The sequence below is a fragment of the Paramormyrops kingsleyae genome, chromosome 23 (genome assembly GCF_048594095.1).
Source record: "Paramormyrops kingsleyae isolate MSU_618 chromosome 23, PKINGS_0.4, whole genome shotgun sequence".
Lineage (NCBI taxonomy): Eukaryota > Metazoa > Chordata > Actinopteri > Osteoglossiformes > Mormyridae > Paramormyrops > Paramormyrops kingsleyae.
In genome coordinates this window covers 15,908,008-15,920,506 of record NC_132819.1, presented here as the reverse complement: position 1 = coordinate 15,920,506, position 12,499 = coordinate 15,908,008, and the positions used below count along the sequence as shown (strand labels likewise).

Below are 12,499 nucleotides of genomic sequence, written 5' to 3'. Positions count from 1 at the left end.
TGTGTTTATTGAAAAAAAATGGTCTCCACAACATCAAAATAACACATTTTTATCACATTGCGGGGACCAAATATATAATACACGTAATATATACATAACACAAACACACACCTACACAGACTACATCATAATACTGAACAAAATATAACACAAGACTTAATATAATTTATCAGACAGCATCTGCTAACCTCAGTGTCTCAAACAACAAACACTTAGACGCTAAATAAATGCTGATGTTTATTTATGGCACTATGTACGCATCTTCTGACGTGTGCACAGACAGGGATAGCTTAGGGGGGGAAAACTGCGAACTGTAAAAAGAAAAAGAATGATGCGACTAGCTAATACGAGACACTGCACTGCGTTGTCACAAACGTCCGCAGTTGTACCTGATTGAACTTCACTGCTTGGATCTAAAAATAACAAAATGGGGGCATCTGATCTGCCGATTACAAACTGCCATCTCCTATATATAGACACTGCAGAGAGACGCTATGAAGTAACATAACAGGGAACTGAGAGGGAATACCAGGGCCAACAGAGCCTTGTGAGGACCACACATTTCAGATGGAGACCCTGTTAATCATAAGGAACGGGAAAAAACACAGCTCATCTCTAACACAGCAAAATAACCACAGAACGAGTGATGCGTGGCCTGGTGCATCAGGGCTGATGCGGGAACATGGTGTGCTATCACAGAAGGAGAGTCATCACAGACGAGTGGAGCCTCACTGTTATTCAGCAGAAAGTCCCACAAAAATGTCAACAGAAGAACGAGGGTCTCAACCTCAGGGGAAAAAGAGCCCTTAGCAGAGTAGCATGTGGACTGAGCGGGCAGCAGTTCCCGCAATGAGGAGATGAGGCATTTACATCGCACAGCAAAGGGCTCACCGGCACGCTCAGCCCCCGCGCGATCGCGGTCCCTCCGGAAACCGGGAGGGCTCGGCTCGGGACTGCTTACCGGAAACGGAGATGGCACGGACGCCTGTCCGAATCCCTTCCAGTCGCTTCTCATTATTGGCGAGCCTGGAAGAACAGAGGTTAGAGAAGATGAATCCCATCGATAGCCTGACTTGGCTCCGATCCTTTCTGTTGTCTGCATGTCAATCACGTCGCTGGCCGGGGCGGCGGGGAGGCGGTCGGATCATCGTTATGACGAGGGGAGGGGGAGGTGTCGGAGACAGCTGGGTGAGGCGGAGGAGAGAGTCGCTCACACTGCAGCACACAGAGAAATTCCTCACCAATGCACCATAAAAAAAGAAAATCAGAGAGGAGAGTGAGGGGGCTTTTAAACAGAACGTGAAAGCCAAGCCGTGCTGGGAAGGGGGGGGTCAGGACACTTCTCCTTATTTGAACAAAGCTGTGAGAGCAGTTGGTGCCAGAAAGGTGCAGTTTTGGAGAGGAGTGAACATTAAATCACACTTTAGCGGGGGATCAGAGGCCATGCTGGAAAACTGGAAATGTTAAAGCAAAAACGGTAATTAAAAAAAAAAACAAACAAACAAAAAAACCTGAGGGTTTAGTTAATAAGCAAATTACAAAGAATTCTCCTTAAAAAGTCTAGCTATTGCATCCTAGAAGTGCCATACTGTGACGTACGGAAAGCACAGTGTTTCTGTACTTCCCAGCATGCACTGCTTTGAGACCCTTGCTGGTCCACAGTAGAGCCAAACACCACTGGATTTTTCTAGTTGTTTTTCCAACATCCGTTTATTTGTTTACACCATGCAGTCTGTTTTCAAGGAAAGCGACACATGTGCATTACAGTTTTAGACCCTCCCCTTATGTAGCTGGATATTTTGGACAAAAGCAAATCCTGAACATAAGCTAAATGGGGTTCGCCCAGCAGCTGAGACGAGCAAATGACTTCATTATTTACAGTCTATTATTAGCGGGCCTGGCTATTTGAAGGACTGCTGAACAGACTTTAGAGATTGCATTTACTACAGTGACAATTTGTGAAGAACTTACTTTGGGATTGAGGGTAAGGCTCTCTCCCCCTCTGTGGACAGACAGCCAGAGAAAAACAAGTCAGCAGAAATACGGCTGTGATATTACAGGGGACAAAAAACACCTTTTCTTACTATAGCATAGGAGAAACTGACCTCTAAGTGCCTGAACCTATACTTGCTGTTTCTGATAGCGGGAATCATATTCCGATAATTGTGGGAATGTACTTGGAGAAATGTCTCCAGAAGCACTGTCTTAAAGCAAAATTAACCTTTAGGGGTGTGAAAACAAATTAAACGCTTCCCCTAAAACCACCCCTCCCACACTATTTAATGCATAATAATCAATTCTCTTCCATTACTGAGTTCGGGTTCAGTTAAGATTCATTAATTGCCTCAAAGAGAGTCAGTGGGGGGAGGGGGGCACATTCCAGGCTGCTCAAACATCCCTGCACTGCCTGCAGACAGTACTTCTATGTGTGGCTCCCGCCTCCCCCCCGGTCCAGATGCTCTGCAGCATCGCAGAACCACATGCAGAGCGGACCATCGCATTACTGCTTATTTACAGTATAAGGCAACCAAGCCAAGCTAACTGCAGCACACTTAGCCCTGTTATGTAAATGCATGAACGAAAGCATGAATGAAAACTTTGACAGAAACATAATAAAATATACCTTCAGAATATTACAAACAGTCTTTCCACATCAGCTGATTAGAGGTTTATGTGAATATATAGTATTGTTTGAATGCAAAAAAAAATGCTAACAGTTGTTCCCTCGCCTCCCTGGGACGGCAACCGCCCAGCATCCAGAAATGGCACCATTCATGAATTTTAAACAGATCACCAACAAGTTCCTGCCCCCAGGCCAGGAGGGGGCTGGAAGTGAGCCCACAGAGGGGACATGCCTACCTTTCTGCGGCCGGGCGATGAAGGACTGGGAGCTCCCATTGACCAGACGGCAGTAGCCGTCTATGAGGTCGGCCATGTTCTCCGCTGTGTTCAGGGACGGAGTCGTCACTGTGAGCGGCTGCAAAACAGGGGAGTGACAAAGAGGCTTTATCAGCAGAGGGAGACTGTGAATCAAACGGCTGTCCCCTCCCAGTGGGGCTACGCACACATGCACGCACACAAACCCCGTCTTTACTGACGCACAGGCACACTCATGAACACAAAAACACTGACTCTCAGACACACACACGCACACAGTCCCAAGCATGGAAGAGAGGTTTGCGTCTGACCGAAGTGGGTATGTAAACACTATCAATGCAGACCTTACTCCAACAAAATCTCCAGCAGGTCAAGTTTCAAGTCTTCATATGAGAAAATCTTCATATGAGAAAAACACACGTACTAGCTAAACTATTTTGCATAAAACATCTGAGAGCTGATGTTTCCTAGGTGCAATCAAGGCGCCTTCTGAAGTACACATGGAGATATGAAGGTATCGCTGCAGCAGCCCCTGGAGGAGCGCGTTCCAGACAGAAATGCGTACGAATGAACCGGAGATGGAGAGGAGGCAGAATGTGAGCGAGCCGACAGCCCGTTAGCGAGCCGACAGCCCGTTAGCGGGGAGAGGAGGGGGTCACCAGCACCGTGGAGCTCCACAGCTGCTGTAATTAGCCACCTGCCTCCGCACTCTGGGTCTGCCTCAGGTGTGCCCCCATCTCCATGAGCCGACCCCCCCCCACCCCCGCCCCCCACGGCTCCCTGCGGGGAAGCCCGCACCTCCGATGCTCCTGCCACGTTCAGCTGCAGCATCCCCTTGCGCTCCTTGTCCTCTGTGCTGGAGTACTGGATGGTCTGCACCTGGTTGAAGTTGGCCAGATGGGTCGGCTGATGGGGAGAGGAGAGAGAGCGCTGATGTGAAGCCCAGTGTCCTCAGAAAATGGCAAACACTGCTTTGAAAGCTCAGCGAAAAACAGGCGGGGTGCTCTTAAATCCAACAGTCAGGCGATTTCAAACAAAAGTTACAAGCTGACGACAACAACAAAAACCAACAATTGCAGGCTACTCTTTCAAAATGCATTCAGACTCAAATGTATAGTTTCTGAGCAGGCCAGTAACAACAACACGCATCTAAAATGTCCCTTAAGCTCTCATTAGATCACATGAAGTTAAAAACTGGTGAGCACAGAACCCTGCAACTAGCCAGTCTCATTTCACACATAACAGGCACTAATACAGAGATTTTTCTGTTCATTTACATGGAAACTAGTGGAGGGCTTTTCCCTTCAGAAACAGACTTTGCCCTGTGCACAAAACAACACCCAGAAAATGTTATGAGAGAATTCCTCGGGGTAACTCAGCATTCCCCTCCTTAATACACTTGTGCCCTGTGAAGTGAATATTCATCCCGTCTCATTAAATGAAGCCCGGAGGACAGCTCCATATAAATAGTTCAGAGCGTGCTTTGAAATGCCGATTGGCGGTGAAAACGCGGGGCCCTGCCACCAGGAGGCGCTGCGGAGGTACAGGATCGATGCCTGACATAAGCTAACCTGAGCCTGTTAATCCAATGCTTATTGAGGGGTCCACAGCTGTGACAGCGCTCTGACTGCTCTATCACTGATGAAACACAACCTCTCGCCTTTAATGATATCGTAATTGCGGCGACTTCCCTGAATATCCTGACAGACAGGCAGTCATTAAACGGACTAGGCGCCTTCTTCTATCACAGCTAAGCCGTGAATACCGATGAAGCCCGTCCTCCTAGCCCAACAAGCGGACACAGAGTGACGGACGCTGAGGCAGCGCCACGTGTAGCCAGGAGCGACGGCGGTGAAGGTGGGGGCGTGACCCTACTCACCGTGGAGCCTTTGTCGGTCAGGTAGCTGATTCCCTCCTCTGGACCGATGGCCAGCTCCACAGAGATGACCCAGCTCAGCTGAACAGGCAGAAGCATGATATACGATAAGACTGAGAACAAAACTCAGGGAAAGGAAGCTTTGGAGATGTATACAATTGACTTTACAGTGACCATGCGAGTCAAGAGCAGCTGCGAGATCTACAGAGTCTGTGCTACAACGCTCATCAGAACACAGAACCTGAACGTAGGAAAAAGAAATGACAATATTTTCAGCTGATGTCCAGCAGGGGTCACTATTAAACAATCCCCCAAGCAGACCAAACCCCGGCAGACACCGACTGGTCTGAAATGACGATCATTCCTGCGAAAATGATGCGGTCAGAATACAGCGAGCCCCGTGCGAGGCACTGGGACCACCTACCCCTAGAGCGCACTTAAAGCACTCCTTATCGAATCTGTAGACCGGTGTCAGGACCTCGAAGAACTTGAGGACACTCTGCTCGTCGTTCAGGTTGGCGAACTGCTTGAAGGTCTGCTGAATGAGCTTCCTCAGAGTTTTTGCCTGCACGTGTGGGGATAAACACCGGCATGAGTCAGGCGGCCGAGCTCCACGCACCGGCTCTGGGGGGGGGGGGGGAAGAGGCAGCCTGACTGCACACAAAGGACAATCCATCCATTAAGGTGTCACAGATATGCAGCGTAAAACGAGCCTCACACCTACTTTATTTACTGATTAATTAACCAATTTACTGTGAGCCTTCAGAAGTAGAGCATGTTCAATAGCACCTATGCTTTACACACGGTAAACAGTCCTGCATGAATAAGCCTGTGCATGAACTGCAAAATCACAAAAAAACCAACTAAATAAATTTAATTCCATTATCTTCACCAATTCAATTCAAGCACAACCTCACCGTGGCCTTGGCAGCAACCCTGATGCCCTGATAGGTCTTTCGACAAAAGCAGTACATCCCAGATCAGGACAGTAGAAAGAGACGGACATGGGCTTATTCCTCAAATCTCATGCCATCCACCCATCCTGAAAGGAAGCTTGCTGGTATCTCAGTCCATCTACTCCAGTCACATGGGAGCCGACAATTAAGGACTGCGACCCCCACCATGGCCCCAGCTCTGGCTCGCAATACAGCACAGTAAATTTCTACTGGGGGGGACAGTACAGATTTTACAAAGTTTTCTTAATAATGATCAAGCACGTGTGAATGTGTCCTTTTGGGTAAAATCAGCGATTTAATTATGCAAATGCCACACTGGGCAATAAAAATGATTAATGCATCAATCTGATTATGATTTGATTGAGTTATATTACAGCCAGGGCCATCTGTCACGTCAAGAATGGAGTGAACAGACAGCTGAAGGGGGGGGGGAATCATCATTTATAAACAGTGCTTTCCTGCATCATATCTGATTATATTAATAATGCCAGTATCGACGTCGCGATGTGAATAAGGGGCATGTAGACCCCATGTGTAGCCAGAGATATGAGGTCAGGTGGCTGTCCCACACAGCGCAGTCTGTGCTCGCCTGCCGCAGATGGTCTGCGTGACAGACGGGGACGCCCTGTAAGGGGAACCCCCATTACACACCCCCTCTGGCCACCCTCTGTAATCCCACGGGGGGTTAATGATAATGTGGGAGGGAGGGGGGTGGGCCGCCTCGCACCACCCTGGCCCGAGCATCTGTCCCCTCTGGATCACTCGCGGGCACCTAGGGTCACGGGGGTCTGCTTTCACACCCAGCTGCCAGCACCAAACAAAGCGGCCAGGCGCGTGCCGTAAATCTATCAGCCTCCTCGCCGTCGCAGGGGGGCCACCCGCCGTTTCCGTGCATAAATCCAGCAGACCTCGTAAAAAATAAAAAAATAAAAAATAGATAGATAAAACGAGCGCTGGCATGCATATTCATGTCACTGCTATAAATCCCAGCGAATCTGCATCCATTCAAAAGGCTGCTGTTTTGGCTAAATTGGCATCATGTGCTTTGAACGGAAGTGAAATGTTCGGGGGGTGGGGGGAGCGACCCAATGACGAATGAGCGGCCATTGTTCCGGGGGGAGGGGGTGGGGCTGCAGTCCTGGCCGGTTGAGGCGTGTGCAGGAGGCGGAACTGGGCCATGTATTCTCCAGAGCCCAGTGAGAAGCCGAGCAGAGGGGCGCACAGTGCAGAAAAGGCTCCGGAGGTGAGGCCCCGCCTGCCCACCTGCCCACTCGCCAAGGTGAAGGTGGAGCTGAGGGCATTAGGACATGGCTCACCTTAACGGAGTCCAGCAGACTCTTGGGAAAGAATCTTCTCAAGCCCACATCTTTCCTGGGGAGAGGGGAAAAGCAGGGCATTAGGCACGCAGAGGGGCATGTGCATACACGGGAAAGCGCTATGAAAAGGGAGCGCCTCTGTGCCGCGCTTTCGGAAACGCTCTCCGTAGCGCTCGCTGGCTTTCATCTCCCTGCCAAACTCTTAAGGGAGGATTCCGTTTGCCGGCGGCCATCAAAGGTTTTATCTGAAGGAAACGCACAGCGATCTTTTGAAGCTCAGCGAGCCAGCGACGACGATCCGTGCACGATGGGATCGGCTGGAATGAAAACTCCGATGCAAACACAGGATGCCGGTTAATAGTGCTGACGCCCCTCAGAGACCCATCTGATCTCAGCAGGGCCGGAAATGAGTCGGGCCTCGATCCGCTGCTGGGGCCTCCTGTGAAGCAAAGGCCCTTCACTTTATGCACCTCTTGCAGCCATGGATAGCTGATAGCAATGCAGCTAAATCTCATCTGTTTAATGCGGCAGGGAACGGCATCATCTAGATGCCAATAACAGGACAGGACCGTTTGAGACAACAGAAAGCAAAATGATAAAAACAAGCTACAAAACAGTCCACACCAACAGCAGCACTGTCCAGTGAATGATCATTCAAGTTGGAAGAGGTGGAAAGTTCAGGTCCAGAAAGTACAAATCCAGACCAAGATTTAGTTTCAACCAACCAGTTGAGTACTCTGTGAATGGGATTCTTTATATTCAACTTGGTTTGGATTTGCATTTTCTGTTGAAGTTAGACAACACAAGGGGGAAAATACATCTTCAGTCAACATGCCACTGAAACCGACATAAGACAAAACAAACAGGTCCGGTGATTTTTATAACCTTCTCACTTGCGATGAGCACTTGCTATGCCCCCAAAGTGAGATTCGGCCTGTCAGCAGGGCCACACGCAGGACAGGGTCTCTCATTGGACCGTACATGAGACAGGAATGAGCATCATCAATGTCCCTGCTTGGTGGCCTTGTGGAAGAGTGATTGTCTGGGAAACAACCATTAGCTTTTCCAAAGCCTGGGTGCCGCTCTATCGTGCGGATGCCAGAGAAAGAGGCCATGGGGCTCCAGTGTGACAGAATGATGCAGGTCGTGTGCAGCCTCATCTCATACAGCTGTGTGTATTTAGCACGTGGAGGGGATGCAGGCCAAGGTGAATGGCTAAGCTATGCTAAGTCACAGTTTAGACAATCCTGCAGGCTCCACCTTGACATGTAAAGTGTATTTCACTACGTAGGAATAAAAGGGCAAATTCGGCACACAAGTCACTGCTGCCTTAAAGTACCAGTATGGCTGTTTTTATTGGCCAAAGCCCTAAAGAAAGATGGCTGCCAGGAAAACGGTTCCAATCCTGTTTGTAACTGGAAAGGTTCTGTTCTCAAACTAGCTATTGTTTTGTGGCGAGCGATTCCATAGGAAATACTCAGGTGCACTTCTGCACCCCAAACCATTTCATTTCTCTTAACTCTGCCCATGAAGACAAACACAAAAGATTTAAGGGTAATGTCTGCGCTGTAACATCTTCAGCTGAGACTTTAAAAAAGCAAGAGGATGCAGGAACCAACACCAACGCACTGGGTTTGTGTGTCCCAGTTTCACCTACAGCTGAATCCCTACAGAATGATGTCAGCTCTGATGACAGATATGAGCTCACTAGAATAAAGGATATATTTAGCACATTTCTCCTAGAGGTGCCATTGCTGTACAGCTGCCCACATTCGTATACAATCAAAGAGAACAGGGTTTCTATTGAGATTAACCCCTGAGCTGACGACATACATATATCAGAATGCATGTAGTATTTTGTACTCATGCCGCCGATTTCACAGAAGAATTCAACTGCAAGTCTGCAGGTTCTCAGTGCTGAGGATATTAATTTCCCTCGAGGCAGAAGTCCGATCTTCTAAATGCTGTGCAGTGATGCCTGGACACAGAGATAATGACCAAAAGCTAGTGTGTGCACATTTCAGCATCCATGTGCTGCATGTAGAATTCAAATTAAGAACAGAAAGCTACTGCACTGAGGGACTATAGAATCTAAGCAGCGATGTTAGCAGGAACACACTCAGAATAAGAGGCTGCAAACCCCCCAAATACGTACCTAAATCGCCCCCGCTAACAAGCGCACGCCGCGACGCGGCCTGCTAATCGCTGCCATGTTACGACCCACGAGTGTCCACTAGAATTACACAGGTACCATTAGAGCAGTGGTTTGCCCACGCAGAGCTGAAGGAATCTACCTTCACTAAGCAAGCATTTCACTTATGCTGAACATTTGTAATGCTTTTTAAAAGGAAGAAGGTATTAGGGTCACTTACTCTAATAACTCATAGTTTGACTTTTTATCCAGAGCGTTCCCTCTCATCTCCCTAAAAAACCTCCTGTTTGGGGAGAAAAAACATCACTGTCAAAATACTACAAATAAAAACAAATCTACATACATTCCCAACAACAGCATATCAAGGTCAATACTGTAAGCATTGAATGACAAATATTTTACAGAACTTCATCTGTTCATCTTAGGTTTGCTTCAGTAACACATACTCAGGCTTTTCCCAACAGAAACTAGAGGACACATCAAATGGTATCTGGATGGGCGTAGAATGAAAGGATCACCACAGAACAATGACTAATTTGCCGGGTTTGAGCTCTTGCACACGTGAGGGGAAATTCATGGTTTTATGCTTCAGACTCACCGGATCTCAAGGCAGCCCAACTTAAGTGCAATATCTTGATCGACCTCGTCTGCTATTTCCAACATATAGTCATTTTTTACCTGCAAAACAAGATCAGATGCTCATTACACGTCAAGTGCCAAGATGTTAAAGTAAATATGGCAGAACCTCATTAGCACTCCTACAGCTATATGTCACACTCCTCGCTACTGGCACATCTCAGCTACGTTTACGATGAGCCTCCGTGTCTCAAGAGCCACCCGGGCTCCCTGGGATGAGAGACGGCTCTGGGACGAGGGAAGGAGTAGGAGGATTGTGAGAAGGTGGGCGGGAAGGCAGCGAGCAGAAAGAAGAGCAGCACGTGGATGTGCAGAGCCAACGGGAGGAGGCGGAGAGCAGGGGCGCTACTCAAAGTGGGTAAATACCGCCACCCGTCTCCATGAGCCGTTCACCACGCACTTCGAGCACAGGCTGCGTGTTTCACGGAGATGCTCTGGCTCCGCTTCAATGGAAAAGGCACGGCGCTACCCTGGACAGCAGAAAGGAGAGCCGTCTCCCTCAAAAGACTCCTCAGAGGCAGCATCAGAGCAGCGTCGTGGAGGCGCCGAAATCCTGGCTCCTCTCAGCACAAGAGGCAGTCTTCCACCTGGCACTCAAAGCCGGTGCTCTAGCCCAAGCTAAGATCTTTCTAACCATCCAGAATGCCAGCCCTTCCCCATCTCTAACCCTAACCCTCAGAAAAATTTATAAAATCAATCTAAAAACAAATGTGACATAAATTGAGCAAAACTAGCAGTAGCTAGACATGGCCCCGCTTCACTTCAGCGGAGAACTTCGGGGAGCCTCGGAGGCGGATGCCCAAATGGAACGACTGACCTACTAAAACTGCTCCCCAAACACGCTGTTCCATAACACCTGATCCTGGAGATCCAGGGGGCCTCAGATGACCCAGCCTGTGCCAGCAAACTCACCTGATGGTAGAAGTAGTTTAGGGTTGGTTTGTCTTCGATGAACTGGTTCAGGAAGCCTTTTGGCAAATAGCGTATGCGCAGTTCATACCTAGGGGGCGAGAGAGCGAGAACAAGATGCATGAAGAGCATGTCATGCAGGGCTCCTCGGCCTGCTGAGGGAGGAGAGAAAAGGTCAAGAGGGAGAGAAGCTAAAGGGCTCTTTTAGTGTTCACCACCACATATGGCTCCATTCCCGCAGTGCCTGGCAGCCATTTTCAGCACTTTCCAACACTTTACCAAGAGACCCATGAGACTACTGCTGATCACCCACTAACTTTCAAAGTTACCATGGTTTAAGGTTGACAGAGGAAGTTGCAGGACCTCTCGATATCCTCCTGCTTTTTCCCCTTTTAACATCACGACTAGATTAAAGTTTCTGTGGAGACACTTGCTTTCCCATGGGATACGCAGAGCTAGCTGAACAGAGTCTGAACCCCAAAGCCATCAGCCGAAGCTGACGGGTCACGCTGTCCCATCTGTGATGCTCTGCACCCCTCACCCATATGCAACCGGCCCAGTTATCACTCACTGCAGCAGCAGTGGGGACTCTGAACGACCAGCACTGCATTTCAGGTGTGATGATGCAGGGTCCCCACACTGAGCCGAGAGCTACTTAGATTTCAGGGTGCTGAGACTCCAGTGGAAGAGAGTAAACAGGGCCGAACCGAGGCCAGTGCAAACTGGCTTACAGCAAACCCAAAAAAATGCAGTGTCAAAAAAAAGGCAGTTAGGAATACAGATATCAGGTAAGTGACAGGACACTCTAACATAAACCAGCTGGTCTTCAGCCTCTGCCACAGGAAACACATGTTACCATTTTACCACTTTTTTTCCATCGGACCCCCAACTGCATGGAAGTGATCAATGACAGCAGCAACTCACCTGCAGTTTACTTAAACCAGTCATTTCAAAGGCCTAACAGTGATCTGCGAGGCTTCACTGATATATGCCAGCCCCACTGCCAAGCCCCAAGGTATAACTGCGTGATGGCTTCCATGACTAAGCAGCTCTGACTCCAGGAAATTCTCCACACTGCTACTTCACACACGTTTTTGTATCATTTAAATAGACACCATATAAATTAATTTGTCATAATCGCCTGCACTACTGCTACTTCCTGTTGCCTGTTGAATAAGAGGTCTTGCTACTTGGAATACCTCCGGCAAAAGCTTATGCTGAGAGATAGGGGTCCCGTTATCATGGAAAGCTGATCAACGCAGTTCACACTGCCCAAGTGATGACATATGCATTTAATCCAAACACTTAAGCCAAATGTATTTCAACTCGCATCAAGTCACACATTGTCACAAAGGATTTCAGCACTCTTCTCCCCTGGGAAAAGGACCAGCTTCCCCTGGGAAGTAATTACCCAGTGTGATGCCCTCTCCTGGCTCCCAAGCATAGCAGCTGAAGGGACAAAATCTGGGGGGAGGGGGGGGCGTTAATACATTCGATCCTCAAGGGAAGCCACCCTTGCCTTGTATCTCCTCTCTCGGCGAGGCTCATCTCCTCCCTCCAAAAATAGGAGCAGGTAAACAGAGCCTTAAACAGGAACCACAAGGAACGTATATCATATAAGAATAACAATTCTTCATGCCAACATCTGTCTGGGTGAAGACAGGAATGACATAATGCACCTGACATCAGTGCAGGTTTGGTGGGCTGAGGTGCTGAAAGATTGCCTATGTCTGAATTCCTCACAAAATCCCACATTCCCCTGGTCTGACTACATCTC

General features: G+C 48.6%; 1 protein-coding gene across 12 annotated transcripts in view; it reads right to left on the bottom strand.

Moving 5' to 3' along the window:
* ptk2aa (protein tyrosine kinase 2aa) overlaps positions 1-12,499 on the bottom strand; it is an 82,180-nt gene that overhangs the window by 23,498 nt on the left and 46,183 nt on the right. For all 12 annotated transcript variants that reach the window (XM_072705788.1, XM_072705787.1, XM_072705789.1 and 9 more), the window contains 10 exons: positions 10,726-10,813; positions 9,776-9,855; positions 9,398-9,460; positions 7,026-7,080; positions 5,178-5,318; positions 4,757-4,834; positions 3,676-3,783; positions 2,860-2,977; positions 1,972-2,002; positions 962-1,026 (listed from right to left, as the gene is read on the bottom strand). In XM_072705788.1, the coding sequence (XP_072561889.1) occupies positions 962-1,026; positions 1,972-2,002; positions 2,860-2,977; positions 3,676-3,783; positions 4,757-4,834; positions 5,178-5,318; positions 7,026-7,080; positions 9,398-9,460; positions 9,776-9,855; positions 10,726-10,813 (827 nt within the window). The remainder of the gene's footprint in view (positions 1-961; positions 1,027-1,971; positions 2,003-2,859; positions 2,978-3,675; positions 3,784-4,756; positions 4,835-5,177; positions 5,319-7,025; positions 7,081-9,397; positions 9,461-9,775; positions 9,856-10,725; positions 10,814-12,499) is intronic.